The sequence below is a fragment of the Anastrepha obliqua genome, chromosome 2, assembly GCF_027943255.1.
Source record: "Anastrepha obliqua isolate idAnaObli1 chromosome 2, idAnaObli1_1.0, whole genome shotgun sequence".
NCBI classification, from domain to species: Eukaryota; Metazoa; Arthropoda; class Insecta; order Diptera; family Tephritidae; genus Anastrepha; species Anastrepha obliqua.
Window position 1 is genome coordinate 109,083,516 of NC_072893.1, and position 18,213 is coordinate 109,101,728.

General features: G+C 36.4%; 2 protein-coding genes across 2 annotated transcripts; one reads left to right on the top strand and one right to left on the bottom strand.

Annotated features, from left to right (window-relative positions):
- Positions 1 to 8,480: 8,480 nt before the first annotated feature.
- Positions 8,481 to 12,232, bottom strand: LOC129237444 (uncharacterized). The gene is made up of 5 exons (XM_054872209.1): positions 11,837 to 12,232; positions 10,779 to 11,750; positions 9,953 to 10,722; positions 9,234 to 9,885; positions 8,481 to 9,171 (listed from the first exon to the last, which is right to left on the bottom strand). The coding sequence occupies exons 1-5, from the start codon at positions 12,110 to 12,112 to the stop codon at positions 9,097 to 9,099; spliced, it is 2,745 nt and encodes a 914-aa protein (XP_054728184.1). The 5' UTR covers positions 12,113 to 12,232; the 3' UTR covers positions 8,481 to 9,096.
- A 3,702-nt stretch (positions 12,233 to 15,934) lies between these two features.
- Positions 15,935 to 16,722, top strand: LOC129237446 (uncharacterized). Its single transcript, XM_054872213.1, has 3 exons — positions 15,935 to 16,230; positions 16,287 to 16,352; positions 16,419 to 16,722. The coding sequence occupies exons 1-3, from the start codon at positions 16,201 to 16,203 to the stop codon at positions 16,629 to 16,631; spliced, it is 309 nt and encodes a 102-aa protein (XP_054728188.1). The 5' UTR covers positions 15,935 to 16,200; the 3' UTR covers positions 16,632 to 16,722.
- Positions 16,723 to 18,213: the final 1,491 nt, after the last annotated feature.

Here is an 18,213-nt window from a genome sequence, read left to right on the forward strand (position 1 = left end):
TGGAATAAAAATCGCGCGATTTTTAGTCCAAATTTTCGCCTGCGGCGCTTTTTTGCTTTCAAATATACATACATATTACAAAAACAAAAATTTTTACAAATATTGAAAATTTGGAATAAAAATCGGGCGATTTTTAGTCCAAATTTTCGCCTGCGGCGCTTTTTTGATTTCAAATATACATACATATTACAAAAACAAATATTTTTACAAATATTGAAAATTTGGAATAAAAATCGCGCGCATTTTTGCTTTCAAATATACATACATATTACAAAAACAAATATTTTTACAAATACTGAAAATTTGGAATAAAAATCGGGCGATTTTTAGTCCAAATTTTCGCCTGCGGCGCTTTTTTGCTTTCAAATATACATACATATTACAAAAACAAATATTTTTACAAATACTGAAAATTTGGAATAAAAATCGCGCGTTTTTTAGTCCAAATTTTCGCCTGCGGCGCTTTTTTGCTTTCAAATATACGTATATATTACAAAAACAAATATTTTTACAAATACTGAAAATTTGGAATAAAAATCACCTAAATTTTCGCCATCGGCACTCATAACTTTTACGATAAAACATCATTTTCATAAGTGCTATGAATTATAAAACCTAAGTTAAATGCTTGCTGGGTTGTCGACTGCTGTATTCTCTTCTCTTCAACTGTATTTCAGTCCAAACTGCAAATGTGGTCGGAAAAAACCTAATTTTTAAACTTCTCCTGGGTAGAACCCCCAGGGACCCTAGGAGGTTGGGACTTTCACAGTTATAATGGTGTGACCTTGCTCTTTCTAATGGGCGTGGTGGGTGGTGCCACGCCCCCTCCCCCTCCGCCCCCCATTCAAATATATCGTGGTAGTAAAGGAAAGTTTTTCCGAAAATTGTATAGATTTATACCATTGAATTTGCAGCATTAAGCAAAGCTTTCATCAAATGATAGCGCGCCGGCGAAAGGGTGCTTATAGAGATATGGGACGAAAAAATTAACGAGTAGCATGCTGCTGCACAATTTTGGAAATGGTACAAGAGTTAAAGAACCATGAATCTGTGCTTTTGTTGATGGAAGTGTAAACGAAAATATACATAACCCACAAGGTGATGGAATAACTTACAAATCAAATAATTCGCTTTCAAAATTTTGTATGGCGAATTACGTTATTTGAAGGATAATTGAGAAGTGAATTACGAATGAGCATTATGTGCAGCCTGAATTTAGTATACTGGATCAGTATTCATTAGGCCATTTCTCTGCATGCTATCTCTCTACTCGACTAACTTGACGAAAAATTTTTATGCGAAAGCAACAACAAAGTTATAGAGCAAGATTCGCCGCTAGTGGCTAATGGTGCTCACACTCACCAACGTAAACGTATGCCCGTATCAGCTGAGACGATGAAACTAATGAGAGTCTCATGTATATGAATTCTCACCACCGTTCCGATTCATAGTATCGTAAATCGTTGACGTGGGATTTTGGATTGTTTCCTTATTATCGTATCAGGTTATTGCTCTCTCACCACACAGTGCTGCCAAACAGTACATTTCGAAATCCTTTACAAAATAAACAAGCATAAGCGTGCAATTTCTCCTCCTTTTTTTTGTATTGCGAAGAGAACTAATGTGAGACTTGTCAAAATTGCGAAAAATAAACCTCATAAAACTGTTATAACTCATTATCTTACACACGTTAGGTGCTTTTCGCTTTTCCGCATGTTTCAAGCGCGTGAAGTCGATCGATATACATATAATGAGAACGTAGCTACAGTTCGGTGAAACTATCTCCAATCAGAAAATAATTCTGTGGTCAACTTCGGGTACCGTATGTGAGTGTTTTTGTAGCGTGCAAACCAAAATTCCGGATTTCTGCCACATCCTGATGTAGTTTGTCATATTTCGGCCATGATTTTAACCTAATTACCGCAGTCTGCAACTCTAGCCTTTGGATTGGTACTGCTTTTAGTGACGCACTTTTTGATTTCGTAGCCATGAGAGTTATTGTAGCAGCCGGAGCTACTACGTCACTGGAGCAGATCTATGCATCATGTCTGCTCCGAGAACTTCTCTTCAGGGTTGGCATCAAACCCAACCCTGGAACCGAAGAATAATTCTGCTGCGTGTGCCATAAACGGCTACATCCAAACTCAACATTGGTTAGGAGCAATCAGTGCTACGGATGGTGCCATCTTAAGCCCTGCCCAGGCAATACAACTACCCACTGTACGCCAACCCCAACCCTCTCCTACTTCTAGCCTCAACCCCAATGCGAGGACTAACCAGGACCACAGTCTGCTCAGTGTGTCAGATCAGAGTATCTTGGAATCTGACATCAATCAAATACAATTTCTGCAATGGCTGGTGCCATTTTCGGAGGTGCTTTGGCCTACGCAACAGTAAGGATACCATGACTCGCAAATCATTACATCCAAAATCCAAATAGTTATTAGTTTGAAATAAACAATTTTTTTATTTGCGAACAAATCCTCTTTTAATTTGTAAATTAGCAAACAGTTTTCCCCTGCATGTAAACCAATTTATATACATACATACATATGTGTTCTCCTCAAAGCCACGTATCTATTTGGTACATATACAGCTCCGGTCAACTAATTAACAACGATATCCAGATATTATCCTCAACTGGGCTAGATTAATGTTTACCGTTAATACGTCTACTTTTTCTTAGTTAACTGTTTATTAAAAATGTGCATTAAATTTAACGTCAAAATTTTTCATTCACTCCCGTTATTTCTTTAGATTTATGCATTTTTAAGAGTTAGTTCGAAAAATAGTCGGTCACGTAATTAACAACGGGAGATTTTACTGGCATTTATTATCATATACTGCACTTTTTCGGTAAGATTGTGCACTTAATATAAAAACACAATCAATTTTTTATACACTAGAGCGTTTTAGTTTCTGAACATCATGGGTAAAAATAAATCCTACGACGAAACTATGAGAGCCATCATAGTCAAGTTTCACAGCGACGGAAAATCGTATGGCGAAATCGCGAAAACCATAAACGTATCAAAAAGGATGGTTTTCAACGCTATTTCAGGAAAAATAAAACCACGAAGAGAGTTCCTCGAAAGCAAAGACCTCGAAAAACATCCGCTAGAGAAGATGAACTTATAGTGTGCGAATCCAAAAAATTCCCACAAAAATCCGCAAATGAAATCCGTGTTAGTGTTTTTGGCGAAAACAACAGCTCTCCATCAGTGGAAACCATTAAGAGGCGTTTACGAGAAAATGATTTTTTTGGAAGGATTTCTCGGAAGAAACCTTTACTATCGGAACGAAATCGCAAAAAAAGGTTAGAGTTCGCTATGAAATACCGCTATTGGTCTGTAAAAGAGTGGAAGAAGGTGTTTTGACGTGACAACGTCTTATAATTCGATTTAACAGGCTGCACGCACGAAAAAATGTGTCGTTATCTTGCTCATTAGTGTTACCTTGCTCATTGCCGTTACCTTGAATGAACTGCAAGCGAAAGCGCGGAGCGAACGACAAAGCAAACAAAGCAAACGAACGGCAACGTTCGACATCTTGCTCTCTCCTACTTAAGTGAGCGTATATGTGTATGTATATGCGTATATGTACATATGTATATAAATTCACGTATTTGTATTTGCATATGCTTTCTTATTGATTATTATTAATTTGATTTACTTGAAGAATTTAAAATAAAACCAAGTTTGTTAATAATACCTGTTGTTTTAATGTTATGTTATGATATGTTATGTTATGTTATGTTATGTTATGTTGTTATGTTATGTTGTGTTATGTTATGTTATGTTGTGTTATGTTATGTTATGTTATGTTGTGTTATGTTATGTTATGTTATGTTATGTTATGTTATGTTATGTTATGTTTGTTATGTTATATTATGTTATGTTAATTAAAATTTTCTTTTGCAACCATTCAATCAGTATTTTCTTATAACGTTATCACGTTAAACTATCGTCAGTAAACCGACTTTACAGACAACCTCTTTTTTTCTGATGAAACGAAAATAAATAGACTTTCAACCGATGGAAAATATTATGTTCGGCGCCCCCGTTCGGAAGCGTACAACCCAAAATACCCCCGCCCTACGCTTAAGCACGGTGGTGGTAATGGTATGCGGTGCTATGTCATGGCGTGGTGTTGGTCCTATTACTAAAATTGAGGGTCATATGGACCAACATCAATATATTTCTATATTAAATGAAGTAATGCTCCCATTTTGCGATGACAACATGCCCGTTACATGGATCTTTCAACAGGACAACGATCCGAAGCACACCGCACGAGCAACAAAACGGTGGATGGAAGAAATGTTGATAAAATTGCTAGACTGGCCTTCTTGTAGTCCCGACCTGAACCCCATCGAGAATCTCTGGGAGTACTTGAAGAGGAAAGTTCGCTTACATAAAATAGGAAATTTTGCAGATCTGGTAACAAAAGTCAAAATGGAGTGGGAAGCTAATCCAAATGATGTCTGCAAAAAGCTAATGTGAGTCCATGCCGCGTAGATGTGAAGCAGTTATTAGAAGTAATGGATTTTCAACCAAATATTAACTCTTCCTTAATAAAAATATACTTTTTGGACGTTAAATCCGAAGCGTTGTGAATTACGTGAACGATAGATTAGAACAATTTGATTTTATTTCTAACAAAAAAACGGAACATATTTGAAGTATGCTTCAAAATCAGGTTGGGTTTAATTAACATTACTCACAATAAGGTTCCTACTGGGGAAAAGTCAATAATGTTAGGGCTGTTTCTAGTTATTAATAAAACAAATACCGGTACCGACGCGTTGCTAATTAGTTGACCGGAGCTGTATATATATGTATATGCAGTTATATTATAATAACGCTAGCTTCGTGTAGTACAGAACGAATCTCTTCTAGTTATCCGACAACTTCATCATAGTCAACTTCAATTCTTTAAGCTAAGTAAAGAAATTGTAATAAAAAAGACAAAATTAGCTTGCAAACCTTTAAGCTTATAAAACTTGCTAATTCGACAAACTGTTTAGAAATGAATTATTTGCTTCTTTTGTATTTTATTTTCTTTTGCATATACTTAGTATGTAATAAATTAGTTAGTTTAACGATATTTTATCTATACTAATATTATAAAGAGGAAAACTTTGTTTGTTTGGTTGTAATGAATAGGCTCAAAAACTACTGGACCGATTTTAAAAATTCTTTCACCATTCGAAAGCTACATTATCCACGAGTAACATGGATTATATTTTATTTTGGAAAAAAATAGGGTTCCGTAAGATATTTCGATTTTTCGGACACAAACTGAAAAAAATCTTATATATAAAATAAAGTCAACTTTTTGTGTGTGTTCGCTAACCGGCTGTGTCTGCACCGAATTAAACCAAATTACACACATTGCTAAGAAGGTATTGAAGATGGTTTCCGTATAGTTTGGATACCTATTGGTGGATAGGGCTCGAGATATAGGTCAAAACGTTGACCCGGGTAACCTTTGGTTGTGTATGTACAATATAGGTATCAAATGACAACTGTTGATAAGTGCTTTAATACGGGGTAATTTTTATACCTATTGATGACTAGGGTCTGGAAATATATGCCAAAACGTGGACCCGCCGTGTCTTTGCACCGAATTAAACCAAACTTACACACATTGTTAAGTAAGTATTGAAAATGGGTTTCGTAAAGTTTGGTTGTAATTCGGAGCACTGGCAACGGGTACAGCGTTCTTTTGAACCAGCCATAATGTCGCTTACTTTTTTAACGCTTGGGGCGGAACTGAACTGTCAAATTGACAGTGTGAGTTACAATGTGTCAATATTTCTTTCTGATTTGGATGCCATAAGGAAAAAACGTAAGTGCAATATGTTAAAATTGTTTGTGAATTTTTTTGGAGTGGATTTTGGAACAGTGAATAATTTCTTACGAAATTTGAGAATTTAATGTGAAATCCAAATGAAATTATGTGTTCGTGGAAAAAACAATTTTTTTCGTTTTTTTTTTTTTTGAAAAATATAAGCTCCAATGCTTAAACATATAAATTGAAACGAAAGATTCATGGATGATCAGGAAAAAAGACGATTGTTTATTCATATGCGTTGATTTGAAATTTAAAAACAATCTTCTTTTTTCCTGATTTTCAATTTATATTTTATATTTACTTAAAAACAAATAGAAAAACAAAAAATATTGTTTATGCCAAAGGGCTTGAATAAAGAATAAAGAAATAAATAATATGAAAATCATATATTTTCTGTTCTAAACCATATCTATTCTATTTTAGTGTGCCCAGCGAAGGGGACCGGGTTTGCTAGTATCGTAATAAAGAATTTCACAGCTGATACAGAAAACAGAATCTGTTTAGTTTTTAATTTTTAATTTATTTAAATAACATTTGCCGAGAATTTTTATAGCATCCCTTTATTCACTAGCTTTTTGGCAGGTTTTCAATTTGGAGTTATGAAATCCTTGTTGTTGTTGTAACAGCATAAACATTCCCCATACTTACGTACGGGGAATGCTGCTGGAGTGACAGTCCTTGACCGGATATAAATCCGGGTCGTTTCGGTAACGTAGAACCGACTGTCGTGGAAACGGTTATGAAATCCTCGTAGCAGGCGCTGCATATAGGAAGTATTCCCTTGCTTACTTGCAAATACATGCACATCACCACAACGCATGTTGATGATGATGATTCACATGTATAATTTGTGTCTGCAAGATATTAATAAAATTCAAAATGTGTTTTTATACCTATGTCTCCGCAAATTTCGTTTCACCTGCTCTCCATTTTAATTTAATAACAAAATTGAACACTTTGTTATTATGAATGCTGTAACTTCTTGCTCAGGAGTAAATAGCCATGTTGTTGTTGTTGTTGAAGTGGTTGAATATTTCCACTGAAATACCCCTAATTAGTGACCAGCGCCGTTTTACTACCACTATCTCGTGTGAAGATGATGTTGTTATTTTTTTTTTTTTTTTTCCAAGTCAGATCCATTTAGTGAGGTCCAAGTATAGCAGCAAATCCTTTATCTCTATGTCTGAGATTTCTTTAATTTGCTGTAAGAAAGGCTTACCGAAGGATCGGAGTCGTGCCCTGGCTAGTCCCGGACATTCACATAAGTAGTGGAACAGACTTTCCTTCGCCCCTTCCGCTTGACAGCTTCTACAGATAGGATTGAAGGGTAGATTGAGTCTAGCTGCATGATCCCCTACTTTCTAATGACCTGTAAGGGTTGCAGTCATGCGTGAAATGTTTGGCCGAGAACAACCTAGCAGGTCATTCGTCCTTTGGATTTTGTATGACGGCCATGTGTTTTTTGTTGTAATACATGTAGTTATTTGCTTCCATCTTCTTTCGGCTAAAGCAAGATAATGTGAAGCAATGTACGCTTTTAATGTGTTCAGTGGGGTGGAGACTGTCACCGCCTCTGCTAAGTCTAGTGTCGAACCTTTTCTTGCTAGCTCATCCGCTATCTCATTACCCCAGCTCCCACACCACAGTTCGTCTTAGAACCATCGGTATAGATTTCGATATCGTATCTTCCAATCATCTTCCCTTTGCTCCATTTGGCTCTCGGTGGAAAACGTACCGTAAAGCCTTTATTGAAGTTAAGGTCGGGGACTGTGTAGTCTGATCTGTTTTTGAGCAGCGAGGGTCCCTGTAGAAGGATCTTACTGTGACCGTACGACCTTGTTGTCCAGCTTCCTATGTCTCATGGCGTTGCAAGTAGCTATTGTTTTAATGGGTAAATCTAATGGTAATATATGTGTTAGTACATTGAGCGCTTCAGTAGGACTGGTGCTAAGCACTGCTGTAGTTAAGATGCACGCTTTCAGCTTAGTTTTGTTGTATTTCTTTTCTGTTTCAGGCCTCCAAACTAGTGCCGCATATGTTAGTATTGCCCTTACCATGGTTGTATAGGACCAATTGAATAGTTTTGGTTGGATACCCCAATTGTTACCCAACATTCTCTTACACGTCTAAAGTGCTATATTCGCTTTCTTTACCCTGTACTCTACGTTGGACTTCCAGCTGAGATTGGGGTCTAGGATAACACCTAGGTATTTTGCCTGTTTGGTTAGCGTGAGACTAACGCCGTTTAGTTTTGGGAGATTAAAGTTTGGTACCTTGGTTCTAATAATCCTAGTTGCTAATTATTTTTACTATTAATAGCACAAATGCACTTCGAACAATTTAACGCGACACTCGAAAAACTTTGTTTGCGTTGATTTACTATTCACAATCCAATTCGCCTTGGAAGTAATTATTTTGACACTTGTGCCAAAAGGCCAAGAACAAAATACATGTAACTTTTTGTTTTTGTACAAAAAAGTTATAGGGTCCCAATACTGCTGTAATTGAGTGCGGCGAAGTCACCGGTATTTATTTTCTTGGGTTCATTACTTATGTAAACTTGGGCATGGTTATTGACCGTTTTTCAATACCAAACGTCATTGGACAAAGAGTAATATGTGTACCATGTTTGATTATATTAATATAACTATTTATACATACACTAATTTTTGCGCAAATTATCGTCCGCAAGAACAGACGGACGAACATATATGGCAAAATCGATTTCTGTCATTATTCTGAGCATTTTTATTTATTTATGTGGCAAAACAAGCTTCGACGAATTTTCTCGTGAACTAGGCGTTTGTGTCAAAGTTGAAGAATTTATATTGCCAATACTTACAGTTAGCTCAATATATGTACGTCCTTAGGACTCGAATCAGACATAAAATATTTAAGATTAATTTAACAAATATGTAAATATCAAAGACTGGCAAGCGACTTTCAGACCATTCGAGATGCATTCTGTCCGACTGCACATAAAGCAGACAAAACTCTAGGAATATCAAAAAAAAAAAAAAATGGCCGGCGGAAAAATTTAAAAAAGTTAATTAATTTTATGTAAAAAAAAATAACTTAAAAGCTTTACAATTTGGTAATAATGATCAATTTAAAAAATATCAAATTAAATAATTTATAGTTAATGACCTTAACAAATAACTGAAAATATCTTTCGAATAATTTATAAAACAGGCAAGGATAAATACCAATGGGTAAGGCCAGTCGAAACTGAAAAATATTTTAAGGTTTTTTATTTTCCTTGTTAGTAGAAGTAGGTGCAGCACTAAGCGATGATCGCGTATTTAACCGTGTACTCTGAAAACAAAATCAAAATCTCTGAATGAAATTTGTATAGCGTTTCAGTTAATGTGGCTTACCAATCTCGAAGTGGCCGGTTTTGAAACATTCGATTGTTTTATTGGCTGCCTGCTCTTGAGTGTTGATAATGATGGTCCCGGCAAACTATTGCGCAAGCGCCCCGGCGATTTGGACCTGGGCAGCTCTGACAAAGACCGTTTTTTAACCCCAGAAGTACTCGCAAACGGTTGCTGTAATATGGAAGTAGGCGTGGAAGTTTTCTTTGTTACATTGCCACTCGTATTTGCCTTAGCACTTGAAAATGCAGGAGTGGAACAGGCATTGGGCAACACAGGTATTTTACCAGTACTCTTTGCTGGTGGCATTGGCGTGCTTGTATTCGACATTTTACCACATTTTGTAAGTAAATGCATTGAAGTTTCCGTACTGTCCTTTTGAAATAGCAATCGTGAATTCGCAACAGGTCCCTCGGGTGTAGCCATGGTAGCCGTGAGCATTGGTGCTACTTTCTTTATGGGTATCACAGCTTTGAGTGGTTCACGAGATGCCATTATGGATGTTTTCGTTGTTTGTTGCTTAGTTTTTTTCTTCAAATCAGGTTTAAATACATTGAGATTGGTTCGTGGAATTGGATGAACAACAGCTTGCTGCTGAATTTCACTTTCGAGTTGCTTAGAAGGACCGAGTACGTGACGTGATTGAATTTGTGAACTTTAAATAATAAATTAAAATTTAAATAAAATCATTAATTTATAAATATTTAAGTAATCAAATTTACTTTTGGACTCGCCTAGCGTTTGCCAAACTAGTTCCGCGATTCAGCGGTGTGCGAGGCATATCACTGGAGACCGAGTTTCTTCTCACAGGACGACGTAATGGTGTTTTTACATCGGATGTACTTATATCAATTTGAGGGACACACTCAAGGTCTGACGAGCCTGATGCTCCGGATTTAGACGGATTCGGTCGCACCGGGAGTTTTAAAATCTTGATTTTATCATGTAGTGACAAAGACTGCGAACGCCGACGCATTGCTATATTACTATTCGCGTCTTCAAAAAAGTCCTCACAAATTGAAATATTAGCATTTTGCTTCTTAGTCGACTGAACGGAATTTCTTGGCATAACCACAATAAATGTAGGATTATACATTGACGGTTGTTGTTGCACATTACTTCCTGATAAATCGCTACCGTTCTTACTATCGCTATTGGTTGCTTGCAATGTCATCTGGTGTTGATCGAGCAATTTACTAATTTGCTCAATGATATCGTTTACGTCAGCGTATGATGTTGCTGCATTCGATAAATTGGGCTTAAAATTCGGTGACGTAATTGGTGAAATGGCATCTACGTGTGGTGACAGAAGATTTTCCCTTTCGGCTATAGGTTCACAATCATAAGTAGAGGATGACTTCACCATAACATCTGGTACTTCCTTCGATGGTGACAATAATTGCACTGAATGTAAAGAATGCGTCATGCGTGAAGTATCAGCAGATATTGGCGATGTAACTTCAGTGTGGTCACTCTTTTCTTGCGCTAACGGCTAAAAAAATGCCTTAATAAATTTAGGTTGGATGGTAACTACATATTTCAACATACCTGTAGTTCCATGTCAAAAGTTCCTTGTCGGACGATAGTTTGTGGTACTTGCAGTGATCCTTCGCAGCTGCCTTTATTTTGTGCCTTTTTGTCGTTATCTTCTCCTTTATCTGTATTTAAGGTTGCGCTAAGTTGTTTTAACAAACTATTTGCTTGTTCCATTTTTTCTTCGTCTGCAATAGCATTTCCACACAGCAGGGATTTTAAATTATCTATTAACGACAAAACATTTTGGCCTTTGCAAGATTCCATCTGCTTTGCCCATAATTTTTCTCGAATCGCCGATAAACCAGGAGATGTCACATTTTGCGCAATAGGAATTGATTCATTTGCTTCTTTCACATTTAACGATGTTTCTTCAGGCAGTGGAGAGGACAATTTTCTCAACATGGGAATACTTAACATTTTTAAATCAGCCTCAAAATCTTTTTCCGGGTTTGATCGTTTTGGCGGTTCTTCCATCATAAGATCATCATCCACCAATTTTAACGGAGATTCTGTGCCTAGCATGTAATCACTGAAGTGTGCGGCAGCAGAGAAAACTCTTGAAACCCCACTCTCTCCCTGTCGTGAGCGACAACTCAATGGCGAATTAAATGTTGAATTCGCTATGCTTAGTTTGAGTAAACGCTTACTAGTTACTAATGCTTTCCGAATTTTTGCAGAACAGTTATCTGTACTGTTTGCAGAACTTTCATCGCTTTCGAAGGCTGAGCTACAGGTTTCTGGTGTAGACTTAATGGACATTGAAACTGGCGGACTCTCATTATCTAAATCGTGTTCCAGAGCTGAATGGTAAACGGACGAACTCACGTTAGTGGCCGTCATGTCAAAAACAGTTTTCTGTGTAATTCTTTCAATCGCTGTATTTTCGTTCATGCGCCAATTATCATCATCTATTATATTATCATCGCTTATCGACAAAAGTTTTCCCACTTTTACTTCCTGTGCCGGTTGCACAGAATATCGCGCCTGATCAAACAAATAATATACATACATACATATGTCGCCCTTAAATATTCACATATTTCTTTACAAATGTTTATATATCTACAAACCTTAACACATGCTTCTTTTTCTACTATATCAAAAGGGTCTTCTGAGCGACTTGACAATGTCTGCACGAAGTCAAAAGGATTATTGTCACTTTCTCGTCCTTCTCCCTTTGCCACCATTAGACAATCAGGCATTGTGCACTCTATAGTTGGTTGCTCATAGACTTTTTGGTGCCCATTTGAAAGACTTGTTTCCGATCGATCAGTTGAGGTTACCAACTCTTCATCGTCATCTTCAATGCTTAGGTCGATCAAATTTTTTATTTGAAGTTCACTCATTGGATCAATCGTTTACTTTTAAAGTATTTTCAGAAAAATAACTGTTTTATAATTATATTTGTAATACAATCTGAAAATTTTATAATTTAAAACTCCAGCTAATATGTTAACTGCTTTCAATCGAACTTAACTGTTTGACCTGTCAATTTTGCTCCTTTCGGCCAGGTAAAATTACCTGATAATAAGCGTTGCCACTCGCGATCGACGTTTTATAAGTAAAGGGTCTTATTTCATTCATACTACGTAAACTAAATACAACTATGAATTGGGTCCATATTAAAGATTTAAATAAAGTATTTGATAATAATGGTATGAACTACATAGATTTAATTTAAATAATATCAGTAATATTTTCCGTATTTTCTCATATTATACTTATGGATGCAATCAGAAGAAAATAACCATATCTACAGAAATGTTAGGTGGAAACGCAAATTCTTCACAGAACAAGGCATATTGAGGCGCCTTTCCAAAACAGTTGCTCTATTTTTCGTGATTTTAACAAGTCTGACGTGAAGTCTCTTACCAATGCAAGAGGAGAATTTACACGTTTGTGACTTACACTTCTGCATTCGTTTGAACCAATTTTCAAACCACTTTTGTAACTCAGATGTGGATACTTCCAAATGAGCTGTTTGACGCTTAAATAGCTTCTTCAGACGTTGAACAACTGTGACGACATATTTTATTTTTGATCCTTGTGAATAAAAAGAAATCATTAGGTACCAAATAAGGTGCATAACCCATTAATTCGATCTGTTGTGTGACCCGATATGTGAGAACTCGCATTGACTTAGTCAAGGAGGATGATTTGTCTTTGGCAGATAGTTTTCTTTAATTCATCGAAATCGAAAGTTTTTCTAAATGGTTGTGTACCACTTAAAATACCTGTATTAAGTTTCTCTGGTGGTACAGGTGCGACATAACCAAATTTGCAAAAAAAAAAACAGGCATTGCTGTAACTGTATCGAAAGCCTTGTACAGATCTAACACAAGGGCGGATTTAGTTAAGTCCACGGTTATTCTGGAGCCAAATGGTTTCAAGTGTTGTTGTTGTTGTAGCGGTTCAAGGCCCTGCCAGTGCGGTGTAATCACCGATCATCGTCGTTTAATTCATCTAACGATAGGCCCAGGAAAGATACTGTTTCGACGAGTTGGGTCCAGAGAGAGAGTAATGTTAGGTGAGTAGGCTTGAGAGGGCATATAGCGTTTTACTTTGCTCAAATTGTTTTTCTCAAATTGCCAACTAAAAAAGCTCGCGCATCTATTCTGGTCCGTCGAAGTATAACTACCGAAAGTGGCAGCCGGTTCTACGTACCGAAATGACTCGAGTTTTCCCGTCCAAGGGTTGCCACACCAGTAAACTAGGACTGTCTATTGCACTGAACCCTTATGTTTGGTCCGTCTGAACCAATGGCTTTGGAAGCTTTTACCTACCTGATGGCCACCTGAACTTCATCGCTGGTGAAAGCAAGTGATACACAGGTTTTGCAGCCTTGTGGTTGCACTACGCTTGATACTGTACACCGGAGCATACAGCGTGAACTCTCACACATGTCTTCGAGACCGACGAAATACAATCACCGAATATGTTTGCCACTCTGTCAATGTGCTTTCTCTGGTTGGACAGGGAACTTACCGTGGACCAAATCTTTCTCAATCAGAAGGGAAGTTGAAGTTTTTCGGGGCTGAACGAATTTAGTCTGCTTAGAAATGGGCAGAGCGGCAAAGTTGTTGTCAATAAAGCACACGAAGCCGATAAAATCTGCTATATTCAAGGTGGATTTATTATAGGTGACAGCATTCACCCAGCTGAATTTTTCGCCATAGACATGGCTTACGTCAAAATGATATGCTCTGTTTGTATGTATTGGTATGTTTACATTCGTATGTTTACATTTTGTGGGAACACAGCTGAAAGTGTCGTACGGGAACACACCTATACCTATCCTTTTGGCCACACTGAATTCATTATTCATTTTTATTCATTATTCAATTTAATTTTAACGTCGTTATTCGTTCTAAGAAAGAGATGATTCGAGAAGCGTTCTTGCAAACGACAAGACATATAAAATTAGAGTTCCTTTATAAGTTATAAGTTTTATTTTAACTGCCTTGAATTAAACATCACAAATAAAGAGTGTTAATATAAAATAAGAAGCATATGTGGGGGGTTTAGTCCCCCACAATTTGATTACTGATTTTGACGTGATGCTTGGACCAAACGCAACAACAAATACATGTAGGGTTTTACTTATATGTGGTTGCTGTCACCTATAATAAATTCGCCTTGGCTCTATTAAAGTTAACATGGTTATTTGGGTGGAGCCTTCTAAAGCGGCATAAATATACTTCCGTACCAGGGATGTCTTAACTGCATAGAATTGCTTCAGTGCGAATTGTCGAGGGGTGAAATTCTATTGTACATACTAAACAGGCGGCCGCCACAGCCGAATGGGTTGGTGCGTGACTACCATTCGGAATTCACAGAGAGAACGTCGGTTCGAATCTCGGTGAAACACCAAAATTAAGAAAAACATTTTTCTAATAGCGGTCGCCCCTCGACAGGCAATGGCAAACCACCGGGTGTATTTCTGTCATGGAAAAGCTCCTCATAAAAATATATGCCGTTCGGAGTCGGCTTGAAACTGTAGGTCCCTACATTTGCGGAATAACATCAAGACGTACACCACAAATAGGAGGAGGAGCTCGGTCAAACACCCAAAAAGGGTGTACGCGCCAATTATATACAGCGTGCGCCATCTCGAGCTGCGGTATGGAAATATTGAATAACTTTGCTATCCATTGTCAGAAGGACATGAGAAAAAATAATTTGGAAACGTCAATTCAGTACAATTTTAACGATGAATAACTTTACACCTAAAGAGCGCGCGGAAATTGTGACCATGTGTTTGGAAAATGGTCGTTCAATTGTGCTTGCTCAACGTGCATACCGTCGAAAATTCCGCGATCGTAAAGTGCCTTCTGATAACACCATACGCAATCTGACTAAAAATTTTGAAGAATCGGGGTCTGTAGCAAATCATCAACGTGTTTCAGTTCGTAAAAGACGCTCCAATGAAATTGTTGAAACTGTCAAGCAGAGTGTTTTGAAAAGCCCAAATCTGTCATATCGTCACCGTTCCCTGGCCGGTTGATGTCGAAAGGTGGCGATGTTGAGTGGCCTCCAAGAACGCCGGATTTGACGCTGCCGGATTTTTTTTGTGGGGCTATTTAAAAAGTAGAGTATACGCCAACAAGCCGACTACATTGGAAGCGCTCAGGACCAACATTAGATCTGAAATAGAGGCAATATCACCCGAAATGCTAGCAAAAGTAATGGAAAATGCGAAAAAAAGAGCACAATATTGTGTGGCTCGTAAAGGTGGTCATTTGTTGGATGTTGTGTTCTAAGTGCAGTTGAAACAGATTGTAAAGGACAAAATCAAATAAAAAAACACCAACAAACATTCAATTTTGCTAGTTGCTAAAGTTATTCAATATTTCCATACCGAAGCTCGAGATGGCGCACACTGTATATATATGAGCTTACTGGGACGAAAGCCCAGGATTTGGCAAACTTTTGGTATCTGCTGCTACGATAAAAACTGGAACTACCAAATTTTTCTCACGCACTTTGCTATTATTTCTAAAATAACTTAAATAATTTTTCCCCATTTCTTAAGCACAAAAAAAATATATTTAATAATTTAATAATAGTTAAATTTATTTATTAGAAGTAATACATAAGAGGCAGCTAGGGCCTACAAATTTTTAAATACAATTTCTCCGAAAGTATAGGCCAATGTACTGGTGAACATGCGAGTTATCAAATTTTCAATTAAATCAGAAGCACCTTTTATTGAATTATAACAATTGGATCCGATATCATGGAATGATTGAATGTGAAGCTTTGAAAGACATTTTGGTTTATTCTTTGGCTTGATGAATCTTGATGAAATTTTTTAGTGTGAAGTTTGATGTTTTTATTTTTTCATTTCTCGCATTTAATTTTATATTTTTGTGAACTCTCATTCTTTACTATCCAAGATATTCATTAAAACGATCTCACGCTGAAGAGTAGCAAAATGGAGTATAATATTTACGATTCGAAAACGGTATTTATCACAATGTACTGTAAAAAATATTGCCTATAGGTTATTGATATTCATAGGAAGATTCCACCAGAAGTACCATTGCTATGTCACGCAGCACTAATAGTAAAGCTCTTTTATCACAGGCAAGTTGTGATTTTACTTCTCATTCTAACTTTATTTCTCATATTTTCTTTCGATTTTCTCAATAGAACTCACATGGACAAACTAGGACGAAGAAGATTCGTTATTTCTTCTGGCCATTTGTATTTGGTGTTAACCTGTATGATTTTCTTGGCCTGTGTAACCTAGTTCCCACACACAGTCTTCACTTGTCTCGACCGTTTCTGATGAGCACCTCAAAGTTTCAGGTGTTCCACAAATCGCAATCACAGGCGCACGACTTACCTACGATCTCCAACTAATAAAGAACATCATAATTATGTTAATGCTCTTCTTAGTTTTCGAGTGTCAAATTTTCATTTGAATTAGAATTCGCTTAAAACAAATCAAACGTTTTTAAAACAAACAAGGGTGCTTAAACGTTTTACGGGTCAATGTTACAGCTTTTAAAGTGCCCGTTTTATTGGAATTTGAGAGATAAAATGAGTCTGTACATTATCAAACCTGCTTAAGTTCACCATAAGACAATTTTGGGTAATTCTGGTTTTTTTGACGTGATAACGTCTTATAATTCGATTTAACAGGCTGCACGCACGAAAAAATGTGTCGTTACCTTGCTCATTAGTGTTACCTTGCTCATATGTCGTTACCTTGCTCATTGCCGTTACCTTGAATGAACTGCAAGCGAAAGCGCGGAGCGAACGACAAAGCAAACAAAGCAAACGAACGGCAACGTTCGACATCTTGCTCTCTCCTACTTAAGTGAGCGTATATATTATATGTATGTATATGCGCATATGTACACATATAAATTCACGTATTTGTATTTGCATATGCCTTCTTATTGATTATTATTAATTTGATTTACTTGAAAAATTCAAAATAAAAACAAGTTTGTTAATAATACCTGTTGTTTTAATGTTGTTATTATTTTTTGACGTGATAACGTCTTATAATTCTATGTAGCCGGCTGCACGCACCAAAAAATGTGTCGTTATCTTGCTCATGCGTCGTTACCTTGCTTGAACAGCATGTTATGTTATGATACGTTATGTTATGTTATGTTATGTTATGTTATGTTAAGTTATGTTATGTTAAGTTATGTTATGTTATGTTATGTTATGTTATGTTATGTTATGTTATGTTGTGTTATGTTATGTTATGTTATGTTATGTTATGTTATGTCATGTCATGTCATGTTATGTTATGTTATGATACGTTATGTTATGTTATGTTTTGTTATGTTATGTTATGTTATGTTATGTTGTGTTATGTTATGTCATGTTATGTTATGTTATGTTATGTTATATTATGTTATGTTATGTTATGTTATGTTATGTTATGTTATGTTATGTTATGTTATGTTATGTTAAAGTATATTATGTTATGTTAATGTTAACTCATTCTCTATATCCATACAAAATATCTATCAAACAAATAAAATTAAAATTTTCTCTTGAAAAATGCAACCATTCAATCAGTATTTTCTTATGACGTTATCACGTTAAACTATCGTCAGTAAACCGACTTTACAGACAACCTCTTTTTTTCTTATCATTTACATATGTGAAGTAGATGCAACTATAGAAATGTTTATGATATAGATGATGTTTATGATAGGGAACTTAACAGAGTCTTATTTTCCATACGATTCTTTGTGGCTCTGAAAATGCTAATCTATATAAAAAAATCAGGATAATAAGTTTATTCGCATTTATGTTTATTATTATTAACCTAAAATTATTGAAAATGCTAAGAAAATCCAAAATTAGATGATACTGGAGGAGTGCGATTCCAAGGGTTTGAATCACTTGACAAAGTTCTGATTCTTCAGATTCTTTCTTTCAACAAATTTTCAACAATATTCCAGCGGCTTGCTGATTC

Bases quoted from the DNA above. Each gene is read 5' to 3' on its own strand.
- LOC129237444 (XM_054872209.1), bottom strand. From the start codon at position 12,112: ATGAGTGAACTTCAAATAAAAAATTTGATCGACCTAAGCATTGAAGAT. The intron at 9,886-9,952 runs GTAAATTTGATT...TATTATTTAAAG, and splicing joins AACGCTAGGCGAGTCCAAAA to TTCACAAATTCAATCACGTC. The intron at 9,172-9,233 runs GTAAGCCACATT...TTTTGTTTTCAG, and splicing joins AACCGGCCACTTCGAGATTG to AGTACACGGTTAAATACGCG.
- LOC129237446 (XM_054872213.1), top strand. From the start codon at position 16,201: ATGGAGTATAATATTTACGATTCGAAAACG. The intron at 16,231-16,286 runs GTATTTATCACA...TGATATTCATAG, and splicing joins ATATTTACGATTCGAAAACG to GAAGATTCCACCAGAAGTAC. The intron at 16,353-16,418 runs GCAAGTTGTGAT...TTTTCTCAATAG, and splicing joins GTAAAGCTCTTTTATCACAG to AACTCACATGGACAAACTAG.